The sequence below is a fragment of the Eriocheir sinensis genome, chromosome 19, assembly GCF_024679095.1.
Source record: "Eriocheir sinensis breed Jianghai 21 chromosome 19, ASM2467909v1, whole genome shotgun sequence".
Classification (NCBI taxonomy): domain Eukaryota; kingdom Metazoa; phylum Arthropoda; class Malacostraca; order Decapoda; family Varunidae; genus Eriocheir; species Eriocheir sinensis.
The window spans coordinates 3,225,817-3,251,252 of record NC_066527.1 but is presented as its reverse complement, the minus strand read 5'-3'; the positions used below and the strand labels follow the sequence as shown (position 1 = coordinate 3,251,252).

The 25,436-nt window shown below is 50.7% G+C and overlaps 6 protein-coding genes across 23 annotated transcripts in view; all 6 read right to left on the bottom strand.

The window, feature by feature from the left end:
- LOC127000530 (uncharacterized) overlaps window positions 1-15,045 on the bottom strand; it is a 25,593-nt gene extending 10,548 nt beyond the window's left edge. The window contains exons 1-3 of one of the 2 annotated variants that reach the window (XM_050864269.1): window positions 14,938-15,045; window positions 14,507-14,776; window positions 13,926-14,405 (exon numbers count right to left, since the gene is read on the bottom strand). In XM_050864269.1, the coding sequence (XP_050720226.1) occupies window positions 14,151-14,405; window positions 14,507-14,776; window positions 14,938-14,952 (540 nt within the window). In that variant the 5' untranslated portion in view covers window positions 14,953-15,045 and the 3' untranslated portion in view covers window positions 13,926-14,150. Of the gene's footprint in view, window positions 1-13,925; window positions 14,406-14,506; window positions 14,777-14,937 lie in introns of those variants that run through there. The other variant, XM_050864271.1, reaches the window with a different exon arrangement.
- Window positions 1-25,436, bottom strand: part of LOC127000539 (cuticle protein 19-like) — a 41,306-nt gene that overhangs the window by 8,079 nt on the left and 7,791 nt on the right. Inside the window, exons 1-3 of one of the 14 annotated variants that reach the window (XM_050864288.1) lie at window positions 22,851-23,012; window positions 22,062-22,187; window positions 16,661-17,478 (exon numbers count right to left, since the gene is read on the bottom strand). The exons of 1 other annotated variant lie outside the window; for it this stretch is intronic. In XM_050864288.1, coding sequence (XP_050720245.1) covers window positions 17,167-17,478; window positions 22,062-22,187; window positions 22,851-22,862 — 450 coding nt within the window. In that variant the 5' untranslated portion in view covers window positions 22,863-23,012 and the 3' untranslated portion in view covers window positions 16,661-17,166. Of the gene's footprint in view, window positions 1-16,660; window positions 17,479-17,597; window positions 17,703-18,385; window positions 18,531-21,471; window positions 21,948-22,061; window positions 22,188-22,850; window positions 23,013-25,436 lie in introns of those variants that run through there. 12 more of the 14 variants (XM_050864293.1, XM_050864291.1, XM_050864290.1 and 9 more) reach the window with 12 other exon arrangements.
- Window positions 1-25,436, bottom strand: part of LOC127000527 (cuticle protein 7-like) — a 26,524-nt gene extending 1,088 nt beyond the window's left edge. The window contains exons 1-3 of one of the 3 annotated variants that reach the window (XM_050864267.1): window positions 25,291-25,436; window positions 24,979-25,116; window positions 23,594-24,186 (exon numbers count right to left, since the gene is read on the bottom strand). In XM_050864267.1, coding sequence (XP_050720224.1) covers window positions 23,755-24,186; window positions 24,979-25,116; window positions 25,291-25,305 — 585 coding nt within the window. In that variant the 5' untranslated portion in view covers window positions 25,306-25,436 and the 3' untranslated portion in view covers window positions 23,594-23,754. Of the gene's footprint in view, window positions 1-249; window positions 436-612; window positions 683-23,593; window positions 24,187-24,978; window positions 25,117-25,290 lie in introns of those variants that run through there. The other 2 variants (XM_050864266.1, XM_050864265.1) reach the window with 2 other exon arrangements.
- LOC127000537 (cuticle protein 19-like) lies at window positions 3,630-7,848 on the bottom strand. 2 transcript variants are annotated; one of them, XM_050864284.1, is made up of 4 exons: window positions 7,757-7,848; window positions 7,346-7,471; window positions 7,089-7,226; window positions 3,630-3,898 (listed from the first exon to the last, which is right to left on the bottom strand). In XM_050864284.1, exons 1-4 carry the CDS (start codon window positions 7,766-7,768, stop codon window positions 3,704-3,706), a joined length of 471 nt encoding a protein of 156 aa, XP_050720241.1. In that variant the 5' UTR covers window positions 7,769-7,848; the 3' UTR covers window positions 3,630-3,703. The 2 variants fall into 2 exon arrangements, with proteins under 2 accessions (XP_050720241.1, XP_050720242.1); XM_050864285.1 differs by lacking the exon at window positions 3,630-3,898 and having other exon boundaries at window positions 6,773-7,226.
- LOC127000534 (uncharacterized) lies at window positions 8,909-9,764 on the bottom strand. The gene is made up of 3 exons (XM_050864281.1): window positions 9,709-9,764; window positions 9,289-9,546; window positions 8,909-9,201 (listed from the first exon to the last, which is right to left on the bottom strand). Exons 1-3 carry the CDS (start codon window positions 9,721-9,723, stop codon window positions 8,947-8,949), a joined length of 528 nt encoding a protein of 175 aa, XP_050720238.1. The 5' UTR covers window positions 9,724-9,764; the 3' UTR covers window positions 8,909-8,946.
- On the bottom strand, window positions 12,046-13,093 carry LOC127000542 (cuticle protein 19-like). Its single transcript, XM_050864306.1, has 3 exons — window positions 13,028-13,093; window positions 12,617-12,742; window positions 12,046-12,497 (listed from the first exon to the last, which is right to left on the bottom strand). The coding sequence occupies exons 1-3, from the start codon at window positions 13,037-13,039 to the stop codon at window positions 12,228-12,230; spliced, it is 408 nt and encodes a 135-aa protein (XP_050720263.1). The 5' UTR covers window positions 13,040-13,093; the 3' UTR covers window positions 12,046-12,227.

Sequence of the window (25,436 nt, the reverse complement as noted above, 5' to 3'; positions counted from 1 at the left end):
ATGCCTTGAAGCGTGTGGCAGACAGAATGGCTGCACTGAAATTTGAAAGTGAATCTAGACAGGCACCCCTAATGGTAAGCTGAGGTCAGGAAGTCAACGAGCTCAGATGCTTCAGGCAGACGCATCGGGGACAAGTAAATGAAAATGTTTGGGGGGGTCTTGTTCCTGTGCCGGACCAAAGGTGGTGTGGATGCTGCGGGTGCTGTGATCGTTACAGGCCGTGGGGACTCTTCTCACAGGGTAACTCACCGCATTCTCTGGCTCGGGTTGACCGTAGCTGGTGGGTGGAGGTGCCCCGTAGGTGGCCGGGGGAGGCGGCGGAGGAGCTCCATAGCCGGTGTGAGTGGCAGCGCCGTTGTCGTGTCCCCCAGCTCCCGCCCCGTGGTCTGGGCGGGCGGCGCCGGCTGCCACGAGGGCGAGCACGGCGGCAACAACCTGCCGGAGGGAGAGGAGAGCCGTGAGCAGCCGGGTCAGGGCTCCAACTTAACGCAGTTGTTCATGCTACTGGTAAACAGCAAACCACAACAATAACAACAGCAGCAGCATTCTGGACGCCTCGGCGGGGCATTGTCTGAGTGACGCTGCCCTCCTGTAGGAGGTCACAAACCGTACCTTCAGGGAAGACATGATCCAGCCAATGCAGAGGTGACACTGCTGCCCATGTCTGCAGAACGCGGCCTTAAATACCCGCTGCCTCAGCCACGGACATACATGGCGAACCCGACCGTGAAGGAGGGCGTGTGATTGGGTGAAAGACGGGCTATTTGGTATGGGCGACGGGCAGCAGCATTTCTTCTATGACTAGACAATACATGCAACACGTAGCGGTCGTCAAGGTCGCGTGTTACTAGTCAGAGAAATGCCTCCGCCCCCTTTTGTTCCTGTCCACCACCACCACCTCCTTCACCCACCTGCTCCTCCCTCACCTTCTCCACCCACCTGTCCTCTCCGTCACCATCATCTCTTCCACTGGCCTGTTTCCCTCACAACCATCACCTCATCCTTCTCCCACCTGTCACTCTCCGCCATCACCTCATCAAGTCACCTTTTTCTCCTCACCTCCTCCCATCACCTATCTCCCTTGTCACTACCGCCTACTCCACTGGCATGTTTCCCTCACCACTACCACCTCCTTCTTCCGCCTGTCACCCTTCGCTCATCACCTCCTCCACCGACCTGTTTCCCCTCTTATCACATCCTCCATCCACAGTTCACCCCATTTGCTACCACCTATTTCCCCACCTACTAGTGCCGCTCCTCCTCCATCCACCTGTCCCCCCTCCACACATCCTCCCCACCTATTCATGCCCCTCCAACTACAAACACCTATTCCTCTCCAACAAAATCTTCTTACGCCCTTCTGCCTCCTCCCCGAACCACCTATGCTACCCCTCGTAAGCCTTACAGTATCTCAGATTTACATGAAATGCGTTATAATTAGTGTTTTCCACCTCCCCCTCCAACCTATGCCCCTCCTCCTCCACCTTCCACGTATGCTCCCCCTCCACCCAGCAAGTATGGCCCCCTTGAGCCAGAGACAGCGGTAAGTCCTGAGCAGCGAGTCCTTGTGGCCACTAATGGGTCATCGCTCCCTTCACTGGGCCTTGACTTAACCTGACCGACCTTTCCGCTCCCTCCCGCCAGAAACCCGCTTACTCGTATGAATGGGTTGTCAACGACCACTACTCTGGCATCGACTTCAGCCACCAGGAGAGCCGCGACGACTATGACACCCTGGGCTCCTACCACGTGCTGCTGCCCGACGGCCGCGTCGAGAGGGTCATCTACACCGTCATCGGGGACGAGGGCTACGTCGCCACCGTTGAATTCGAGGGCGAGGCCAAGAAGGTGGAGCCCAACGGGCACACGGAGGCCCCGACGCAGGTTTACACACAGCCGCCGGCGCCGGCGTACAGTTGAGTCGTGTCGCAGCCGTGACAGGGAGCGAGAAGAGGCAGTCAACGAACTTTCTTAAAGACGAGGCCATAGCGATTGACTCCTGTGTCATTTGTGGTTTGTCTGTCTGGCTTGAGACAATAGTCTTTCCAGAATTCGATATTGTTTTTACCTTTAGCTTGTTCGTGGAATGATGAAGTTTCACTCGACAATGCAAAGCTGTTCGACGCTTCAAATGAAAGACAACTTAATAAAACCACTAAGACAACCTGCGTCGCCAGCCTCATGAGGAGTTTTCTTTTTCCTTCCGCTCACACGGCACTGAGGCAGCGATGAATGACAAGTGGGTGAATTCCTGAGTGGTGAAGGAAAAACATTTTCCCGAACCTTTCAGTGACCATCACAGAAATTTGTTGTAATTCTTGTCTCGAGTGGCTCGCGGGCACATACATTCAACCAAACACGTAAATTTCATCCACCACTTTTTTATTTATTTGCAATAAACCAATAAATTAATAAAATAAGGTCCCCCGAATGCTGCTTCTGCTTTTGAATAGAGAAAGATTCCCATGGAGTTTATCATAGTTAGCTTAAGAGTTGTCTTGATGCCTCTTTAAGGAGTTTATATCGCAAGGAGGAGGAAATACTGTGGAAAGAATGCTGTTTCAGTGTCTGCTAGTGAGAGTTTGTCGCCGAACTGTTTCTCCAAGACGAGGTAGGAGCGAGGGATTCTTCGGTTATTTGTTGGTTTGCCTTTATCAGGGCCCCGGTGTTTGTTGCTTTGTTAATGTGTGAAGTTGCTTGTTCGTTCGTTTTTTCATGACTGTCTGTCTGGCAGAATCTCTCTCTCTCTCTCTCTCTCTCTCTCTCTCTCTCTCTCTCTCTCTCTCTCTCTCTCTCTCTCTCTCTCTCTCTCTCTCTCTCTCTCTCTCTCTCTCTCTCTCTCTCTCTCTCTCTCTCTCTCTCTCAGTTAAAGTTTGAAAGTTAAAGTTTTCATTCCTTAAGGAAAATGTGATATCACAGGATTACTCTAATTTTCATTAGAAATATATAATTAATATTTTGCTACAGTTTCCCGGATTCCTGAATCCCGAGATCCTGAGAACGAAACCCTGCAGTCAGAGCCCAGCTTACACCCCTTCCGTTCTGACCGCTGAGTCGCTACCCCGTCATTATTGCTGCACTCAGTCTTGTCTCTCGGTTGGTCATTCATGAAGTTAATGATTGCTTCTGCCTTTTCCTCGGTCTCGCTGCTCATGACCTTTAACTCCGTCCCATTCCTTTACTTCTGTCTCACCGATGCAGGAATAATCCATTGCTCTACTCCCTCGTTGTTGTGTCGGAGATCTCTGGAAAATGTACTTGATATCTTTCTTTTCGGATGGCTTTTGCAGAAAGAAATCCCGACTCGCTTCAGCACTGTGTCATCCGTGGGGGTTGAGGCCACTCTTAAGATTTTCTGGTTGTCCAAAACATTCCTGAGCCCACAAAATTTTTACTAATGTGCTAAGTAATGTGGGCGCTTGTGTTGCATTAAAGTAGATGCTCTGTTCTAACAACGGGGGCTGGCAGTATGTGCTGACCACCCAGCAATAACAGTGCTGAATCGGCCAGTAAGCCGCCAGCATGAGTGGGCCCTGCATGCTGGCAGGATTTGCTCTGTGTGCGCGGCTAGAATTTGAATAGGATATTTTTCTTATTGAAAGGGATAATTAAGAAAGAACAAATGGAGATCATATCCGGTTTAATAAATAGTCGTCATGGTTAAAGGAGGAGCTGTAGGCAAGACCGCAGTCCTATTTGGATCTTACTGGTAGGAGGGGGTGGGGTGGCCGTAGGATGGGGCCGGTTTGCCATAGGATGGGGCGGGGACTCCGTAACCCTGCTGGGGGAACTGGGCCTCACCCTCATAGGTGACCTCGGCCACGAAGCCGGAGTCGCCGTTGACGGTGTAGGAGACGCGCTGGAGGCGGCCGTCGGGGAGGAGGACGTAGTAGGAGCCCTGAGTGTCGTAGCCGTCGCGGGCCTCCTGGGCACCGAAGTCGTTACTCGAATATTCGTCCTTGACGGCGTAGTTGAAGGCATACTTGGGCGGCGCCTGAGGGTAAAAGAGCCTTGTTGTAGCGGCGAGGAGAGAGTCATGACGAAGATGGCGGTGAGCGGCACAGAGTTGGCGGCAGCTCTCACAGAAGGCAGCAAGATCGGCTCTGTACTCACCTCGGGGGCGGGGGCGTAGTAGGAGGGCGCGGGGGTGTGATAGGAGGGGGCGGGGGGGCCGTAAAAGGGTGGGGATTTGTCGGGGCGGGCGAGCGCGGCGGCCACGAGGGCTGACAGCAGGACGACCTGAATAACAGCAGCACGAGGGAAAGGTTAGTTTAGAAGAGGCAAATGGCATGCTGACAAACACACGGACAGAGAAGGACATTCAAAGTACTCAAGGCGAGAAACTGGCACGCGAACAGACGGGCGCTCCTCAGAGAAATATACAAGAGTTTTGAGAGCAGCTCTTCTGCTCTTCACTAAATCCTTAATGAACGTATGAATGAAGATGATGTTAGATGGGATAAAATAAATTATTAGAACACTTGGAACGGTTGATTAGAGACTCTAGGTCGGAGAGGCCGTTCATGCACACCTTGAGAGACATGTTCCTGTGGCTGAAGAAGATCTCAACTGGTAACCGAGGAGGGACGCGCCGCCTTTTATTGCTGTGCTCTGCCGCTGCCTTGGCAACGTAAAGCGAACTACCTCGGGCTGGTAGACGCCGCCCAGAAGACAAGGTCGAAACTGTAGCCCCGTCCCGTTCCTCCCCACGCCGCGGGCGAGTGACCGTGATTACGTTATGGGGTGACATAGATGAGTTTCGTCCTGTGTGAAGTGTTGCGGGAGGTGTCATATTAAAAACTCCCAAAATGATCACTAACTATAGAAAAAAGAGTCAGTATATTATCTTTTCTTTGCCACGTTTATCATCTCCGTTTCCTAGTTTTATTTTTTATCTGTAATGGCTTGACATCATCGATTTTAAAATACAGGAACGAGCTTGTCACTGAAGTATCCAGGTAACTGCAATGTGTCACATCAGATGTTTACAGGTGTGCGTTATGTTAAGTGACTGAAGGCTAACACTGAAATAAAACGTTTGTGGCCACTGTAAGACAAAATATCGAGCTTGTTGCAGGACCATGTGTTACCTGTGTGTTACCTGCGTTACTAGCATTAGGTTTAGAAAAGCGTTAGTGAAATTATGCAAAGGCAGTACTTGTCTTCGAAGAACCGAAAAGCGTAGGACGTAAATGACAACAAATACTCGTGCTTATTTGTTTAGTTGATTTAATTTTCGTGTTGCTCACATTTGTAATTCGATAAGTTATATAGAAGAGGAATAGTTTCTTTTGGGATTAATAAATCGTGGAAATGTTTGCTTGAAGTGAAAGTCATTAGTACAAGAGTGTGTGATATCTATCATTGTGTAAAGATGCTTTGGTGCGCATTTATGAGGTGTAAGCCGGGCATGTGTGATAGGCCTGCGCCGAGGTTTGCGTCTAGCCGTAGGTTGGCGCGGGTGTGTGGCCATAGGGCTTCTCCTCCACCTTGGCCTTGCCCTCGAACTCGACGGTGGCCACGAAGCCGGAGTCGCCGTTGACGGTGTAGGTGACCTCGACGCGGCCGACGGGCAGCAGCATGTAGTAGGAGCCCTCGGTGTTGTAGCCGTCGCGGGTCTCCTGGTGGCCGAAGCCGTTGCCGGAGTAGTCGTTCTTGACGGCCCAGTCGAAGGAGTAGGCAGGTTTCTGGTGGGAGGGAGTGGAAGGGTGGGTCAGGATGGGCCTTGGTCCTGTGAGGAAAATATTGACACATTAGTGGCTACGAGGACTTGTTGCCCAGGAATTACTGCTGTCTCTGGCTCAGGGTGACCATACTTGGGTGGTGGACGGGGGGCATAGGTGGGTGATGGAGGAGGGGCATAGGTGGGTGGTGGAGGGGCATAGTTAAGTGGAGGAGGAGGTGCGGGAGGAGGGGCATATGTGGGTGGCGGCGGGGTGCACCGTAGGCAGGTTGAGGTGCAGGTGGGGTCTGTAGCGTCGGTAGGCTTTCTTGCGAGGTATTATGGACGGCTTTAGCCCGTTAGTGGCGCAAGCTAATTTTATTTATAGTGGCTGACGTGATGTATGACTCTTGCTTGGCCCATGCTGCCCCCCGGTGCTCCTCTTGACCGAAGTCGCTGAGGTAAATGTTGATTGAAGATCCAGACAGCATGTGGGTAATCTTCCGCCATTCGGCGATGACTTGTAAAATAGGCGTGTTTCTGTGGGACTCGAACATTGTCCACGGTAGATCCTCGGGCTCACCAAGCCCGCACGCTAACCACTCTAAATAATTACAGGACTTGTCCGTTTTCAGTCCTTGGTTCCCTTCTAAAAATTTCGTATAGTTAGGTCCTGCGAGCGGCTGGGCAGGAGGCCTTGGGTGATGTATTTGTGTTTTTAGAGGCTTTGGAATACGTGACGCCTAACGGTGAAGGGCATGTTGGTTAGGATAATCAATATGATAAAAAAAAAAGAGTAAGTTTTAAGCATTTTCATTAGTTAATTGGTCTTATGAAACATAATGAAACTGAAGGACATTTACTATTCGTTGAACGTTTTGCCTATCAGTTGAGTGGATCATACTGCAGTAATACAAAAAGTAAATATGATAGTGTTCGTGCGACTGCATTGCCAGTGTCCCGCCGCAGGTCCACAACACCCGGGCCACCAACATTCCTGCTGGATCCACATGTCGGACACGTCCTTAAGCCTCACTGGATTAGGTTTGACTGCGGCCTCAACGTGTTTTGTGTGTTCCTTAATAACATTGAGAGTAAAGAAAGACTAAACAGAGATCATATTTCATTTAATAAATAGCCATCACAGATGAAACCACAGGGTCGCCAGGTGGCTGGAGTATAGGAGCCGTTCTATAAGAGGGGTGGGGTGGCTTAGGAGGGACATGGATGCCCTAGGAAGCAGTCTAGGCTCAACAGGATGGGGTCAGGGAGGGACCGTAGCTTTGCGCGGACATTACTGGTAGGAGGGAGCGGGTTTGCCGTAGGAGGGGGCTGGGGCGCCGTAGCTCTGCTGGGGGTACTGGGCCTCACCCTCATAGGTGACCTCGGCCACGAAGCCGGAGTCGCCGTTGACGGTGTAGGAGACGCGCTGGAGGCGGCCGTCGGGGAGGAGGACGTAGTAGGAGCCCTGGGTGTCGTAGCCGTCGCGGGCCTCCTGGGCACCGAAGTCGTTACTCGAGTATTCGTCCTTGACGGCGTAGTTGAAGTCGTACTTGGGCGGCGCCTGAGGGTAAAAAAGCGTTGTTGTAGCGGCGAGGAGAGAGTCACGCCAAAGGTGGCGGTGGGCGGCACAGCTGTGGCTGCACCTCCCACAGAAGTAAGCAGGAAAGGCTGTTTACTCACCTCGGCGGCGGGGGCGTGGTAGGAGGGCGTGGGGGCGTGGTAAGATGGGGCGGGGGGACCGTAAGAGGGTGGGATGTTGTCGGGGCGAGCGAGGGCGGCGGCCACAAGGGCGGACAGCAGGATGACCTGAGGAAGAGCAGCAGGAGGGGAAGAGTAGTTTAGATGAGGCACGTGGCATATAGGCAGGCACACGGGCAGAGAAGCGACCAATAAAGTAATGAACTCGAGAAACGGGCACGTTGACAGACGGACGCTGCTCAGTGAAACATGTTAGAGTTTTGACACCTGCTCTTGACTAAATCCTTAAAGTATTTATAAATGAAGATGATGTTATGCGGGATAAAATAAATCGTTAGATAACTTCGAACGATTGAAAAGAGACTCTGGGTCGGAGAGGCCGTTTATGCACACCTTGAGAGACATGTTTCTGTGGCTGAAGAAGATCTCAAACTGATGACCGAGGAGGGACGCGCCGCCTTTTATTGCTGTGCTCTACTGCTGCCTTGGCGACGTAAAGCGAACTACCTCGGGCTGGTAGACGCCGCCCAGAAGAGAAGGCCGAAACCACAGCCCCGTCCCGTCCCTTCTCACGCCGCGGGCAGAGGGATGACCGTGATTATGTTATGGTGTGACGTAGATGAGTTTTGTGTTGTGTGTTGTGTGGCAGGAGTGTTTCGAGGCCAAGGTGTGGAACATGGCATGGTTAAGGTCCTCCTCTGGCCACTAACCACAATTTCCCAACAGCACAGGTCACATCATTATTTTTCTTTAACTGTGATGGAAATAGACCAAATGCAACACACACACACACACACACACACACACACACACACACACACACACACACACACACACACACACACACACACACACACACACACACACACACACACACACACACACACACACATGTACTTATACACACACACAAAAAAAAAAAAAAACTTGCAACTACAGTACTCATAGAATAAACTAGCAAAATGGTCACCAACCATTGAAAAAGTGTCAGGATTTTCCCTTGTTGTCACGATTATCATCTCCGTTTCTTTGTTTTTATCAGTAATAGCTGGAGATCATGAACTTTAGGACTCAGGACCGAGTTTGTCACTGAAGTGTGTAGGTAACTTCAATGTGTTACTCCGAATGTCCACAGGTGTGCGTTGTGTTACTAAGTGAAGGCCAGTACTGAAATCAAACGTTTGTGGCCACTGTAAGAATTAAAGATTTAGCTTGTTTTGAAGACCTTGTGTTACCTGTGTGTTACGTGTATTACCTGCATTATGTTGTTACGAAAAAGATTAGTGAAAATATGCAAATGCACCACTCGTCTTGCAAGACCCGAAAAACGTAGGACGTAAATGGCAACAAATACTCATGCTTATTTGTTCTCTTCATATATTTTCGGTTTTTCTCACATTTGTAATTTGGTAAGTTATATAGAGGAAGAACAGTTTCTTTTGGGATCAATAAATAGTGGAAATGTTTGTTTGAAGTGAACGTCATTAGTACAAGAGTGTGTGATATCAATCATTGTGTAAGGATGCTTTGGTGCGCATTGATGAGGTGTAAGCCGGGCATGTGTGATAGGCCTGTGCCGGGGTTTACGTCTGGCCGTAAGTTGGGGTGGTCGTTTGGCCATAGGGCTTCTCCTCCACCTTGGCTTCGCCCTCGAACTCGACGGTGGCCACGAAGCCGGAGTCACCGTTGACGGTGTAGGTGACCTTCTCGACGCGGCCGTCGGGCAGCAGCACGTAGTAGGAGCCCTGGGTGTTGTAGCCGTCTCGGGTCTCCTGGTGACCGAAGTCGTTGCCGGAGTAGTCGTCCTTGACGGCCCAGTCGAAGGAGTAGGTGGGTTTCTGGCGGGAGGGAGTGGAAGGGTGGGTCAGCATAGGCCATATTCCTGTGAGGGAAATATTGACACATCACTTGCTACGAGGACTTACCGCTGTCTCTGGCTCAGGGTGACCATACTTCGGTGGTGGAGGGGGGGCATAGGTAGGTGGTGGAGGGGGGGCATAAGTGGGTGGGGGAGGAGGGGCATAGGTAGGTGGGGGAGGAGGGGCATAGGTAGGTGGGGGAGGAGGGGCATATGTGGGTGGCGGCGGGGGTGCACCGTAGGCAGGCTGGGGGGCAGGTGGGGCGGCGCCTTGGTCTGGGCGCGCAGCGCCGGTGCCCAGGAGAGCGACCAAGGCGGCAACAACCTGCCGGAGGGAGAGAAGAGGCGTGAGTAACTGGCTCAGGGTTCAAATCTTTCCCAGTTAGCCATGGTACTGACAAAAAAGAAATAACAGCAGCAGTTTGGACGCCGCGGCGGTACAGCTGTTAAGCAGGGCTTCCCACATGAAAGTGGCCGCTAACCGTACCTTGAGGGAAGACATGATCCACCCGAGGAAGAGGTGTCACTGCTACCCCGGCTGCCAGGACGCGGCCTTAAATACCCGCTGCCTCTGCCTCGCGACTCCCATGCATGATGCATGCGGTCATGTTTGAGGGCATGGCTCGGGTTTGGGGTGTGGCAGGGTGCGACGCAAGACCAGCTGCTTGGTGTGGGCAGCGGGCAGTCTGATTAACGATGGTGCGAGTTGACAGTCCGCTGGTTAGCTGGTGACCCTTCACTGGAGTCTGAACTGACGCAAAGTCGTCTCTGTGACCATGACCCAACCAGCTCCTGGCTGGGGTGTCCAGACCTACTAGCAGGGCAGCAGCACATCGCCAGCCATTGGCGTGTGAGTCTTGCCGTGATGTTTGTGCTGCGAGTTCAGCATGCCAGCTGTTTTCCATGCTCTCAAACAGTCTCAGCCTGTTGCTACTCGAGGTCTATAGTAACAGCCATGAACGATGATAAGCTGTGCGATACTTGACGTATTAAGTGTAACTGTTTACTCTTTTAGTGGACTGTAACGTCAAAGTATAGTCAGATGATTTCATGTTAGATGCGCCCTTGGTCGGCACTCATCTCCGTCACCTCTGTCCTTCATATTGTGGGTCAGAACCCAGCACCCTGCGACACAGGGGCAGGATGACATCCGAGTTACCCCAGTTTACCTTCTCTGTGTTTCTCCAGATTCGCATCTAACGTAATGACTATATCCTTCCTACGATCTGGTCTTTACCATCCTCCTCCTCAATCAAAGTCCCGTTTTCTTTATTGTTTTGAGTTGCATTTGATAAAAGCATTGATATCATGAAATTGACACTGTTTAATATATTTTGTACTATAGATGTTTAACTAAGTTTTTTTTTGACATTTATTCTCTCATATTGAAACAACTTCGCTAATTTTACTTTATATACATTTTTGGTATTCGTATAGAGACCCACGGGCTTATCGCGGTCTTTTCAACTTGTGAGGGGCAGGCTTCTTACTTCTTTTTACCCGAAACTTCACGTTACCTCCCACCAAACCAGTGACCTGCATGATGAGAGCACGGTCTAACTCGTATATTTCTATCAGCTGAAAATAAGTGTATTTAGGTGAAACGCCTTCTCTGACTTGATCAGTGTTGAGCCGGCTATGAGGCATTTCTTGGTCGGACATCCTGGACACTATACAGAACCCACCATCGGCAGTCCAGTACTAACGCCAGTCTGGCATGCGCCGACTCCTGCCAGAGCCTAACCCCTTTCCCAACCCTAGGGTCGCGACCCCAAGTGTGGTCGCCAAGCATTTTTCCTGGGGTCGCCAAGACCTCGAAATATGAAACACAGTATTATTATATTATAATAAATCATATACAACAACTAGTGGGGTCGCTGTCATGTTTAGAGATGTATGATTGTGGTCGCCTGAAAATAAGGTTGGAAATCATTGGCCCTAGGGTTGGGAGCGCGCTAGCAGTATAGGATTATCACTATTTTTTTTTCATAATCTGCCTGTAGCGCCGGTAGGCTTTCTTGATAGGCATTATGGACGGCCTTAGCCCGTTAGTGGCGCAAGCTAATTTTATTTATAATGGCTGACGTGATGTATGACTCTTGGTTGGCCCATGCTGCCCATGGTGCTCCTCTAGACCGAAGTCGCTGAAGTAAATGTTGATTGAAGATCCAGACAGCATGTGGGTAATCTTCCGCCACTCGGCGATGACTTGTAAAATAGGCGTGTTTCTGTGGGACTCGAACATTGTCCACGTTAGATCCTCGGGCTCACCAAGCCCGCACGCTAACCACTCTAAATAATTACAGGACTTGTCCGTTTTCAGTCCGTGGTTCCCTTCAAAAGATTTCGTATGTACGTGACCTGAGGTAGGTCCTGCGAGCGGCTGGGCAGGAGTGCTTGGGTGATGTGTGTGCTGGTCGTTGAGGCGTGTTTTTAGAGGCTTTGGAATTCGTGACGCCTAACGGTGAAGTGCATGTTGGTTAGGATAATCAATATAATAAAAACTTGAGTAAGGTTTAAGCATTTTCATTGGTTATTTGGTCTTATGAAACATAATGAAACTGAATGACATTTACTATTCGTTAAACGTATTGCCTATCAGCTGAGTGGATCATACTGCAGTGATAAAAAAAGTAAATATGATAGTGTTCGTGCGACTCTACTGCCAATGTCCGCCGCAGGTCCACAACACCCGGGCCACCAACATTCCTGCTGGATCCACATGCCGGACACGTCCTTAAGCCTCACTGGATGTGGTTTGACTTCGGCCTCAACGTGTTTCGTGTGTTCCTTAATAACATGGAGAGTAAAGAAAGACTAAACAGAAATCATATTTCATTTAATAAATAGCCGTCACAAATGAAACCACAGGGTCGCCAGGTGGCTGGAAGATAGGAGCCGCCCTATAAGAGGGGTGGGGTGGCTTAGGAGGGACATGGATGCCCTAGGAAGCAGTCTAGGCTCAACAGGATGGGGTCAGGGAGGGACCGTAGCTTTCCTCGAACATTACTGGTAGGAGGGAGCGGGTTTGCCGTAGGAGGGGGCTGGGGCGCCGTAGCTCTGCTGGGGGTACTGGGCCTCACCCTCATAGGTGACCTCGGCCACGAAGCCGGAGTCGCCGTTGACGGTGTAGGAGACGCGCTGGAGGCGGCCGTCGGGGAGGAGGACGTAGTAGGAGCCCTGGGTGTCGTAGCCGTCGCGGGCCTCCTGGGCACCGAAGTCGTTACTCGAGTATTCGTCCTTGACGGCGTAGTTGAAGTCGTACTTGGGGGGCGCCTGAGGGTAAAAAAGCGTTGTTGTAGCGGCGAGGAGAGAGTCACGCCAAAGGTGGCGGTGGGCGGCACAGCTGTGGCTGCAGCTTCCACAGAAGGAAGCAGGAAAGGCTGTTTACTCACCTCGGCGGCGGGGGCGTGGTAGGTGGGGGCGGGGGCGTGGTAAGATGGGGCGGGGGGACCGTAAGAGGGTGGGGTGTTGTCGGGGCGAGCGAGGGAGGCGGCCACAAAGGCGGACAGCAGGACGACCTGAGGAAGAGCAGCAGGAGGAGAAGAGTAGTTTAGATGAGGCACGTGGCATGCAGACAGGCACACGGACAGTGAAGCGACCAATAAAGTAATGAACTCGAGAAACAGGCACGTTGACAGACGGACGCTGCTCAGTGAAACATGCAAGAGTTTTGAGACCAGCTCTTGACTAAATCCTTAAAGTATTTTTAAATGAAGATGATGTTATGCGGGATAAAATAAATCGTTAGATCACTTCGAACGATTGATAAGAGACTCTAGGTCGGAGAGGCCGTTTAAGCACACCTTGAGAAACATGTTTCTGTGGCTGAAGAAGATCTCAAACTGATGACCGAGGAGAGACGCGCCGCCTTTTATTGCTGTGCTCTGCCGCTACCTTGGCGACGTTAAGTGAACTACCTCGGGCTGGTAGACGCCGCCCACAAGAGAAGGCCGAAACCACAGCCCCGTCCCGTTCCTTCTCATGCCGCGGGCAGAGGGATGACCGTGATTACGTTAAGGTGTGACGTAGATGAGTTTTGTGTTGTGTGTTGTGTGGCAGGAGTTTTTCGAGGCCAAGGTGTGGAACATGGCATGGTTAAGGTCCTCCTCTGGCCACTAACCAAAATTTCCCAACAGCACAGGTCACATCATTATTTTTCTTTAACTGTGATGGAAATAGACCAAGTGCAACGCACACACACACACACACACACACACACACACACACACACACACACACACACACACACACTCATTTACTTATACACACACAAAGAAAAAACTGCCGCTTCAGTACTCATAGAATAAACTAGCAAAATGGTCACCAACCATTGAAAAAGTGTCAAGATTTTCCCTTCTTGTCATGATTATCATCTCCGTTTCTTTGTTTTTATCAGTAATAGCTGGAGATCATGAACTTTAGGCTCCAGGACCAAGTTTGTCACTGAAGTGTCTAGGTAACTTCAATGTATCACACCGAATGTCCACACGTGTGCGTTTGTTACTAAGTGAAAGCCAGCACTGAAATCAAACATTTGTTGCCACTGTAAGACGTTAAGATTTAGCTTGTTTTGAAGACCTTGTGTTACCTGTGTGTTACCTGTATTACCTGCATTAGGTTGTTACGAAAAAGATTAGTGAAAATATGCAAATGTCTTGCAAGACATGAAAAACGTTGGACGTAAATGGAAACAAATACTCATGTATATTTTTTCTCTTCATATATTTTTCGTTTTTCTCACATTTGTAATTTGATAAGTTATATAGAGGAAGAATAGTTTCTTTTGGAATCAATAAATAGTGGAAATGTTTGTTTGATATGAACGTCATTAGTACAAGAGTGTGTGATATCAATCATTGTGTAAGGATGCTTTGGTGCGCATGATGAGGTGTAAGCCGGTCATGTGTGATAGGCCTATGCCGGGGTTTACGTCTGGCCGTAAGTTGGGGCGGGTGTTTGGCCATAGGGCTTTTCCTCCACCTTGGCCTCGCCCTCGAACTCGACGGTGGCCACGAAGCCGGAGTCCTTGTTGACGGTGTAGGTGACCCTCTCGACGCGGCCGTCGGGCAGCAGCACGTAGTAGGAGCCCTCGGTGTTGTAGCCGTCGCGGTTCTCCTGGTGACCGAAGTCGTTGCCGGAGTAGTCGTCCTTGACGGCCCAGTCGAAGGAGTAGGCGGGTTTCTGGCGGGAGGGAGTGGAAGGCAGGGTCAGCATAGGCCATGGTCCTGTGAGGGAAATATTGACACATGAGTGGCTACGAGGACTTGTTGCCCAGTGCTTACCGCTGTCTCTGGCTCAGGCTGACCATACTGGGGTGGTGGAGGGGGGGCATAGGTGGGTGGTGGAGGGGGGGCATAAGTGGGTGGGGGAGGAGGGGCATATGTAGGTCGGGGAGGAGGGGCATAGGTAGGTGGGGGAGGAGGTGGGGGAGGAGGGGCATATGTGGGTGGCGGCGGGGGTGCACCGTAAGCAGGCTGAGGTGCAGGTGGGGCGGCCCCGTGGTCTGGGCGGGCGGCGCCGGCGGCCACGAGGGCGAGCACGGCGGCAACAACCTGCCGGAGGGAGAGGATAGGCGTGAGCAGCCGGCTCAGGGCTCAAATCTTACCCAGATAGTCATCGTATTGACTAAAATAAAATAACAGCAGCAGTTGGAGCGTCGCGGCAGGTAGCTGCCGAGCAATGCTTCTTTCCTGAAGTCGTCCGCAAACTGTACCTTTAGGTAAGACATGATCCAACCAAGACAGACTTGTCACTGCTGCCCTGGCTGGCAGGACGCGGCCTTAAATACCCACTGTCTCTGCCTCGCGACTAGCGGGTTTGGGGTGGGGCAGGGTGCTGCGCAAGACCAGCTGCTTAGCATGGGCGACGGGCAGTCTGATTAGCGATGGCGAGAGCTAACCGTTGGCTGGTTAGCTGATGACCTTTCACTGGAGTCTGAATCGACTACAAGGTCGTCTCTTTGACCATGACCCAGCCAGCTCCTGGCTGGAGCGTCTGGACTTACTAGCCTGGCAGCAGAACATCGCATGCCATTTGCGTGTGATTCTTGCCGTTGGTGCTGCGAGTACGGCATGCCAGCTGTTGCCCATGGTCTCAAACAGTCTCAGTCTGTTGCTGCTCGAGGTCTACAGCAGCAACCATGAACGTCTTGGTACCTATGAACGGGTATGCGACACGATGTATTAAGTTTTCTGTCTACCTATTTGAGTGGTCTGTAAAGTGAATTCACTGGTATTCTCTCTCACCTCTGTCACCTCTGTCGTTTATCTTGTTTTGGTTGAGAACTCATTACCCCGGTACACAGGGGCAAGGTGACATTCGAGTTTCCCTAGTTTATCTTGCCCAGGTTTCTCCAGTTATCCATTTAATGTAATCACTATTGCTTTCCTATGAACTAATCTTAACCATCCTCCTCCTTTACCAAAATCCCGCTTCCTTTGTTGTACCGAGGTACAGTTGATAAAAGCGTTGATATTATGAAATCATGAGATCAACACAATTTCATTTGTGAATGAAATAACCCATCCTGGCAGACGCAGATGTATTTAATTAACCAAACAGTTTAAGTGGACACTGCCACCTCTTCATTGGTGTGAAGGACTTAACTCTTCTTTCATACTGATGAAGATGGTACCAGTGTACACCGAAATTGTTTGATTGAATGCATCTTCGTTTGCCAGTGTGGGTTTTTTATTCACATCAAGATCACGTTAATGTGATTATCCAGTCTACAATTTCATTTATTACATACTATAGCAATTTAACTTAGATTTCTTGGCATTCTTCCCCACTGACACCAACGTCGCTAGTTTTATACAGCATATATTTTTGGTATTCGTAAACAGGCACACTGGCTTATGGCGGCCTTGTCAACATTTGAGGGGCAGGTTTCTTGCTCCTCCTTGTCTGATTCTTCACCTCTCTCCAGATCAGTGACTTGCAAGATATCAGCAAGATTCGACTCGTATTTTTTTATTAGCTGAGAATAACTGCTTTTAGATAAAATGCCTTTTTTTGACTTGATAAGTGAGGTATTTCTTGGGCGGACATCCTGGATACTATACAGAAGCCACCATTGGCTTCATCTATTCTATCCTGTCCTACCACACGAAGATTACTAGTAGTAGCGGTAGTAAACAGACACCCTCGCCATTGACCGCTAGGTCTTCTGGTTTCTGTTCTTCCTATGTATTCCTATGTATTGGCTGTCCAGTAATCCCGCCACTCTGGCACCCGCCGAATCCCGCAAAGGCCTAAGGGTTTGGAGCGCGCTTGTAGTCTTTGATTATCCCTAGCTGGGGACCAGAGTGATGCCCTGCGAGCCGCTGGGCACGAGGGTGTGTGTGTGGTGTGTGTGGGTCATTCTGGCGTGTTTTGAGGGGCTTAAAGATACGTGACGCCTGACGGTGAAGAGCGTGTTCTTCAGGATAATCTATATAAAAAAATGTTGAGTATGGTTTAGGCATTTTCATTGGTTAGTTTATGTTGTTTGAAAAATAATGAATTTGAAGGACATTTGCTATTCGTGCAACATATTGCTCATCAGATGAGTGGATCATACTGCAGTTAAACAAAAAGCGATTATAATTGTATGGACGAGACTAAACTGCATTCCACTGTGCCGCCAACATTCCTGCCGAGGCGTCTTGTCAGTCAACTGCGGACACGTCCTTAAAATCCACCTGATGTGGTGTGATTGTGGCCGTGACGTGTGTTTTGTGTTTTCCTTAGTAACATGGAGAGTAAAGGAATACTAAACAGAGATCGTATATCGTTTAATAAATAGCCGTCACTGATGAAACAACAGCGTCGCCAGGTAGCAGGAGGATGAAAGCCGACCCGTAGAAGGGGCGGGGCGGCGTTGGAGGGACATGGGTTATGTAGGAAGCTGTCTGGGTTTCATAGGATGAGGTCAAGGAGGGGCTGTAGCTTTGCTTGGACATTACTGGTAGGAAGGGGCGGGGGTGCCGTAGGAAGGGGCGGGGGTGCCGTAGGAGGGGGCGGGTTTGCCGTAGGATGGGGCGGGGGCGCCGTAGCTCTGCTGGGGGTACTGGGCCTCGCCCTCGTAAGTGACGTCGGCCACGAAACCGGAGTCACCACTGACGGTGTAGGAGACTCGCTGGAGGCGGCCGTCGGGGAGGAGGACATAGTAGGATCCCTGGGTGTTGTAGCCGTCGCGGGCCTCCTGGGCACCGAAGTCGTTACTCGAGTATTCGTCCTTGACGGCGTAGTTGAAGTCGTACTTGGGCGGCGCCTGAGGGTAAAAGAACGTTGTTTTAGCGGCGAGGAGAAAGTCACGCCGTAGATGGCAGTGGGCGGAACAGCGTTGGTGGAAGCTACCACGGAAGGCAGCAGGAAAGACTGTGTCCTCACCTCGGGGGCTGGGGCGTGGTAGGAGGTGGAGGGTGGGCCGTAGGAAGGTGGGGGGTTGTCGGGTCGGGCGAGGGCGGCAGCCATGAGGGCATACAGCAAGATGACCTGAAATAGGATCATGAGGGAGATGGTGTCTGTGACATAGAGACAGACAGACGCTCAGACATATAAGCAAGACGAGGAGAACATCTAAAACGTTAGCAGAACCTCATGACAATTACTAGTTAATTACTTATAAAATGAAATAAGTGCCTCCGTTCTTACTTGCTATCTCTGATCGTATAAGAATCACAGCAAGAGTAAAAGAGAAATAATTGAAAAGGCCGCAAAAGACTCGTTTATATGGCATGCAGCTGATGAATCACGGAGTCATTACCTCTATAACGTTTTTTTATCATCGATATTCTTAAGACACACAGTATAGTTCGCTTAAGTGTATAGTGCTGAGTATAAGGCAATGGCCCGAGGAGGAGAAAGGGAATGCTCGCTACGCCCAAAAGAAGCTTATTGTGGCTGAGAAAGAAGAAGTAGGAAAAGTAATCGGCATGAAAGATGTCGCTGCAAACATGTCCAGAGTTACGGAGAATGATGTAGTAAACTGGACAGTGAAGCTGTGCCTACCGGCGGTTGTTCGTGCTCTGCCTTAAGGGCACTGCTCCTGTGGCTGAAGAAGAGGCTAAGATAACCGGCACTAAAATGACCAACAAAAGCTCAAAAACACCTCGTGTGATTTGAAACTGAAAGACGGTAACAACAAGTCCACTGGAGGCTGTTCGTGCACTGTATACCTTGAGAGACATGTTCCTGTGGCTGAAGATGATCTGAACTAATGGCTTAGGAGGGACGCGCCGCCTTATAAACTGTTCTCTGCCACTGCCTCGGCGGCGTGACGCGAGCCTCGTGCCACGAGACAACGCTCAGAAGACAAGGACGAAGCGGCCGCAGCCCCGTCCCGTCCCTCCTCACGCCGCAGGCATAGAGAGGCAGAGTAGCAGTGATTGTGGTATGGAGGAGGAGAAGCGGAAAGACGAGTAGTAGTAGTAGTAGTAGTAATAGTAGTAGTAGTAGTAGTAGCAGTAGTAGTAGTAGTAGTAGTAGGAGGAGGAGGAAGAGGAGGAGGAGGAGGAGGAGGAGGAGGAGGAGGAGGAGGAGGAGGAAAAGGAAGAGGAAGATGAAGAAGAGGAGGAGGAGGAGGAGTTGAAAGATATTGGCGAAAATCTTACAAAGAAATTTATGACATTTGTAATGCTAATAAGATTCAGCATTGATGATGATGACAGTGATACTCATGTAGTAAAAAGAAAAGGAAGATAAGTTATGAAGTGGCTTTTCATTATCTCGCAATTTTCTCTCGTTTTTTTAAGAAGTATATTTAGAGCAACAACCGCATCAGTAAAATGGCAGCAACGATAATAAACGACTACATCTGCAGTATCAACGACTGATGGAAAGCAGCATAACATCCTGCTGAATTTTTTGCCGTTGCCATAGCGAGAAGAGGAATGACAACAACAACAGTAGAACCAGGAAGAGTAGCAGGAGACTGAAGGAGGATGGGGAGATGGAGGACACTGGAGAGGGGAAGGCGAACGAGAAGGAGAAGAAGCAAGCGCCTAAACCACCGTGTCCACAAAAGTCCTTCAGTGAAAGCGTAAACAGCGACAACAACAGGAAGATAAACAACGGTGCTAGGGTAGCTTACTTACACACACACACACACACACACACACACACACACACACACACACACACACACACACACACACACACACAAATCGTTTACTTCTCTTTTATTATCGTTTAGTAGTTAACATAAGCTGGGCAGAGAGATAGAGACAGAAGAGAGAATCAAAAAAGGTGTGTGACAGTTCTAGTGGGTAATGGAGTCTAGGCGTGGCCATGAGCAGCCTGTTGACCGTAAGTATCGGGAGGGGTGGTGGGGGGACCGTAGATGGCTGGTGGGGTGGTAGGTGGGCCGTAGGTATGAGCGGGGGTGGTGGTGTAGGCCGTGGGAGGCGGAGTGTAGCCGTAACCCGTGTGGTCGTGCTTGATCTCCCCCTTGATCTCCACCGTTGCCAAAAAGCCACCGTCCTTGGTCACTGTGTAAGTGGTCTTTTGGATGCGGCCGTCGGGGAGGAGGTCGTAGAAGGAGCCCTCGGTGTTGTAACCGTCGCGGGACTCCTGGTGGCCGAAGTCGTTGCCTGAGTAGTGGTCCTTCACCTCCTAGTTGAATTCGCACTTGGGTAGCTCTAAGGGAAGAGGGAGAGTCAATTTCATGGGCTTGGTAAAGTAAGGATTCTCGAGATAAGCTTTCGGTAGGTGGATTAATAAGGTTTTTCTAGCTTAGATTAGGCTAGTTAAACGGTTTGTAGAGGATAGAGGGAGTGTCAGCTATTCTAGAATGAGTAAGGCAAAGCATGGTTGGGTTAGGTTAGTTTGGGTAGGGTAAGTTTAGGCTGCTGCAGTGGGACGTGAGGAGGTGCGATGAGGTGTATATTAATAAGGCTGGGAAGGTGGCCTGTGTAAAGACTCGCTCGGAGGTTGATTGAAGACCTGAACGGCTTGTAGGTCATCTTACGCCATTCGGCGGTTGTCGAAAACTGTAGGTGTCATGTGTAACTTGAGCCTACGTGTTCGGGATAACCACACCCTCACGCTGACCACTCGGCCACCGCTTCTGTAACTCCATCTGTCCAATGTAAAGAACACAGACTAGCAAACTGAAAAATAAAATGTGGAGGGAATGCGGGACGTAACTCTAACGGACCAGCTTGTTGGACCGCTGCCTTTGTCCATAAGTAATGGATGTGTCCGTTATGCCTTGAAAAGTGTGGCGGACAGAATGGCTGCACTGAAATGGAAAAGTGAGTCTAGGCAGGCAAGCTATTGGGAAGCTGAGGTCAGGAAGACAACGAGCTAAGCTGCTTCAGGCAAGCGCATTGGAGATAAGTAAATGAAAGTGTTTGGGGACGTTTTATTTCTGTGCCGGAGCAAAGGTGATGTGGATGGTCCAAGGGGACTCAGGGACTCATCTCACAGGGTAACTCACCTCATACTCTGGCTCGTGGTGACCATAGCTTGTTGGTGGAGGTACGCCGTAGGTGGGCGGGGGAGGCGGCGGAGGAGCACCATAGCCGGTGGTGAGGCGGCGCTAAGGTATTTGATCGCCGGCCATCCTGGACACTAGTAGCCACTATCACCAATGTATTTGATGGTCGGCCATCCTGGACACTATAAAAGTCACTCTCGACATTTTAAAACTCCCGCCACTCTGGCAGTTAATCACTCCCGCTAAGGCCATATGATCAGGAGTGCACTTGTAGTCGTTGAGTTTTGCTAGTAAGGGACCTTACCGTGTTGATGCCAACGGTTGTCTTCCAAAGCTTTCCTGTGTACGTGTCCAGAGTGACGCCCTGTGAGCGGCTGGGCAGCGGGTAGGCGGGAGGGCATGAGTGGGTGTTAGGAAGGGCGTGAGGGCTCGTGAAGCCGGACGGTGGAGTGAGTGGGTCAGAATGATTGATATAATAAAATGTTGAGTACTGAGGTATTTGCATTGGTTCGTTAATATCAAATGAAAATTTAATGAATTTGAAGCACATCTGCTATTTCTACAACGCAATACCCATTCTTAGCTGAGTGGAACATACCGCAGTGATACAAAAATAAATATTATTGTATTCGTGAGACAACAGCATTCCGCTGTTTGAAAAGTGTCCTCTCGTAGGTCCACAACACCCGTGCCGCCAACATTCCTGCCCAGGCGGCTGGATTCACCTGCCAGACACGTCCTTAAGCCTCGCTGGGTGTGGTGTGATTTCGGGCTCATCGTGTGTTTTGTCTCCCTTAATGACACGGAGAGTAAAGAAACACTAAACAGAGATCATATATCGTTTAATAAATAGCCGTCACAAATGAAACCACAGCGTCACCAGGTGGCTGGAGGATGAGAGCTGACCCGTAGAAGGGCTGGGGCGGCGTAGGAGTGGACATGGGTGCCGTAGGAAGCTGTCTGGGTTTCATAGGAGGACGTCAAGGAGTTGCCGTAGCTCTGCTTGGACATTACTGGTAGGAGGGGCCAGGGGTGCCATAGGAGGGAGCGGGTTTGCCGTAGGATGGGGCGGGGGCGCCGTAGCTCTGCTGGGGATACTGGGCTTCGCCCTCGTAGGTGACGTCGGCCACGAAGCCGGAGTCGCCGTTGACGGTGTAGGAGACGCGCTGGAGGCGGCCGTCGGGGAGGAGGACATAGTAGGAACCTTGGGTGTTGTAGCCGTCGCGGGCCTCCTGGGCACCGAAGTCGTTACTCGAGTATTCGTCCTTGACGGCGTAGTTGAAGTCGTACTTGGGCGGCGCCTGAGGGTAAAAGAGTGCTGTTGAAGCGGAGAGGAGTCACGCCGAAGGAGGCGGTGGGATGGACAGCAGTGATGGCAGCTCCCACAGAAGGGAGCAGTAAAGGTGTGTACTTACGTCGGGGGAGGGGGCGTGGTAGGTGGGCGTGGGGGCGTGGTAGGAGGGAGCGGGGGGGCCGTAAGAAGGTGGTGGGTTGTCGGGGCGGGCTAGGGCGGCGGCCACGAGGGCGGACAACAGGGCGACCTGAAATAGGATCATGAGGGAGATAGTGTGTGTGACACAGACATATAAGCAAGACAACGAGAACATCTAAAACGTTAGCAATACCTGATGATAATTACTAGATAAAAACTACTGAACTGAAATATTTGCCTCCGTTGATACCTACTCTCTTTGATGGTATAAAAATCACCGTCAGAGTAAAAGAAAAAAAAATGAAAAAGGCCGCAAAAGATTCGTTTGTGTGGCACAAGCGGATGGATCACGGAGTCATTACCTCTATAACGTTTATAAAATAGATGTTCTAAAGACAAGTTGTATAGATCGCTCAAGTGTATAGTCCTGAGTATAAGGGAATTACCCGAGGAAGAGGAAGTGGGAGCATTCTCCGCCAAAAACAAGCTTATGGTGACTGAGGAAGAAGAAACAGGAAAGTAATCGGCACAAAAGAAGGCGCTGCAAACATGTCCTGAGTTATGGAGCATGATGCAGTAAACCGGACAGTAAAGATGTGCCAATCGGCGGTTGTTCGTGCCCTGCCTTGAGGGCACGGCTCCTGTGGCTGAAGAAGAGGCTAAGAAAACCGGCACTAAAATGTCCAACAAAAGCTCAAGAAACACCTCGTGTGAAGTGAATCTGAACGACGGTAAAAACAAGTCCACTGGAGGCTGTTCGTGCACTGTATACCTTGAGAGACATGTTCCTGTGGCTTAAGATGATCTGAACTGATGACCGAGGAGGGACGCGCCGCCTTATAAACTGTTCTCTGCCGCTGCCTTGGCGGCGTGACGCGAGCCTGGGGCCGCAAGACAACGCCCAGCAGACAAGGACGAAGCGGCCGCGGCCCCGTCCCGTCCCGTCCCCCTCACGCCGCGGGCAGAGAGAGGCAGAGTAGCAGTGATTGTAGTAAGGACGAGAGGAGGAGGAGAAGGAAGAGGAGCATAACGACCAAGACGATGACGATAATGATGATGTGGTGCAAGATACTGTATTGACGATGATGACACTAATTATAATAACAAGAAGAAGGAAGATAATAGTTATGGACATTTTCTTCATTATCTTGCAATATTTTCATCCTGTTTAAGGAGGAAATGTATAACAGCAACAAGAATCACCACGAAAATATATGACGGCAACAGCAACCACATCAATAAAATGGACAGCAACGATAATAACAGCAATAGCAACATAAATAATATCATCAGGAATAACATGCTGCTGTTGGTGTTGGTCGTTGCCACAACCGGAACGACAACAGCAGTAGAAGCAGGGAGAGCAGAACTATGGTAGGATGAGGAGGAGGCCGCTGAAGTGGAGAGGAACGGGATGGAGAAAGAACGAGCGCTATGAACCACCGTCTCAACGAATCTCCTTTAGTGGTAGCGTGGACACTGACGAGAACAGGAATGTAAGGACACACATAGGAAGTCGTCTGGTGCTCATTTATTGTTGTTTAAACAAATAAGTTAGTTAACCTATGCTGGAAAGAGAGACAGAGAGAGAAGAGATGGGGAGAAACAGAGAAAGAAGAAAAAGCATGTAACAATACTCTAGAGTCTAGACTCTAGAGTCTAGAGGGTAGTGGAGTCTAGGCGTGGCCGGGAGCAGCCGGTTGACCGTAAGTAGTGGGAGGGGGGGTAGGGGGGCCGTAAATGGAAGGGGGAGTGGTGGGTGGGCCGTAGGTGGCAGGAGGAGTGGTAGGCAGGCCATAGGTGGCAGGTGGGGTGGTTGGTGGTCCGTAGGTTTGGGCAGGTGGGGTGGTTGGTGGTCCGTAGGTTTGGGGCGGGGGGCTGCTTTCGCCGTAACCCGTGTGCTCCTGCTTGGTCTCCCCCTCGAACTCCACCGTTGCCAAGTAGCCGCCGTCCTTGGTCACTGTGTACGTGACCTTCTGGATGCGGCCGTCGGGGAGGAGGACGTAGTAGGATCCCTCGGTGTTGTCGCCGTCGCGGGACTCCTGTTGGCCGAAATCGTTACCGGAGTCTTGGTCCTTCACCTCCCAGTTGAATTCGTACTTGGGTGGCTGTAAGGGTAAAGTGAGAGTCAGTTTCATGGTCTTCGTAAAGTAAGGATAGACGACATAAGGTTGCGGTGGATGGATTAGACGAGGTTTTGCTTGTGTAGGTTTGGGTGGATAAAGTTCGGTTGGTTAGATTTCTGCAGAGGGTAAAAGAATTGTAGTGTTTGTTGGTTGAGTAAGCCAAATGAAAGGTATGTTAGGTTAGTTGACGTTTGACAAAGTTAGCTTTCATTTGTGGGAAGTGGGAAGATTTGTTGAGGCATTGGTTACTTGGAATGGAAAGGGGACGAGGATGAAAACTTGCTCTTAGTTTGGGTTAGTTTAGGCTCCCCCTCGCCCCTGCATATGTCTCAAGTGAGTGTCTGATTGCCTACCTTCCACCTGCTCAATGTAAGGAACACAGACTTGGTGATCCTTGGTCATGAGAATAATTGAAATTGAAATCCAGAGGGGAATACGGGACGTGACTCTGACGGACGAACTCGTTGGAACGGTGCTGTTGCTAGATTTTGTGTTCACTGCCAGTAAGTAATGGAAGTGTCCGTTATGCCTTGAAGAGTGTGGCAGACAGAATGACTGCACTGAAATTTGAAAGTGAATCTAGGCAGGCACCCCTAATGGTAAGCTGAGGTCAGGAAGACAACGAGCTCAGATGCTTCAGGCAGACGCATCGGGGACAAGTAAATGAAAATGTTTGGGGGGGTCTTGTTCCTGTGCCGGACCAAAAGTGGTGTGGATGCTGCGGGTGCTGTGATCGTTACAGGCCGTGGGGACTCTTCTCACAGGGTAACTCACCGCATTCTCTGGCTCGGGTTGACCGTAGCTGGTGGGTGGAGGTGCCCCGTAGGTGGCCGGGGGAGGCGGCGGAGCTCCCGCTCCGTGGTCTGGGCGAGCGGCGCCGGCTGCCACGAGGGCGAGCACGGCGGCAACAACCTGCCGGAGGGAGAGGAGAGCCGTGAGCAGCCGGGTCAGGGCTCCAACTTAACGCAGTTGTTCATGCTACTGGTAAACAGCAAACCACAACAATAACAACAGCAGCAGCATTCTGGACGCCTCGGCGGGGCATTGTCTGAGTGACGCTGCCCTCCTGTAGGTCACAAACCGTACCTTCAGGGAAGACATGATCCAGCCAATGCAGAGGTGACACTGCTGCCCATGTCTGCAGAACGCGGCCTTAAATACCCGCTGCCTCAGCCACGGACATACATGGCGAACCCGACCGTGAAGGAGGGCGTGTGATTGGGTGAAAGACT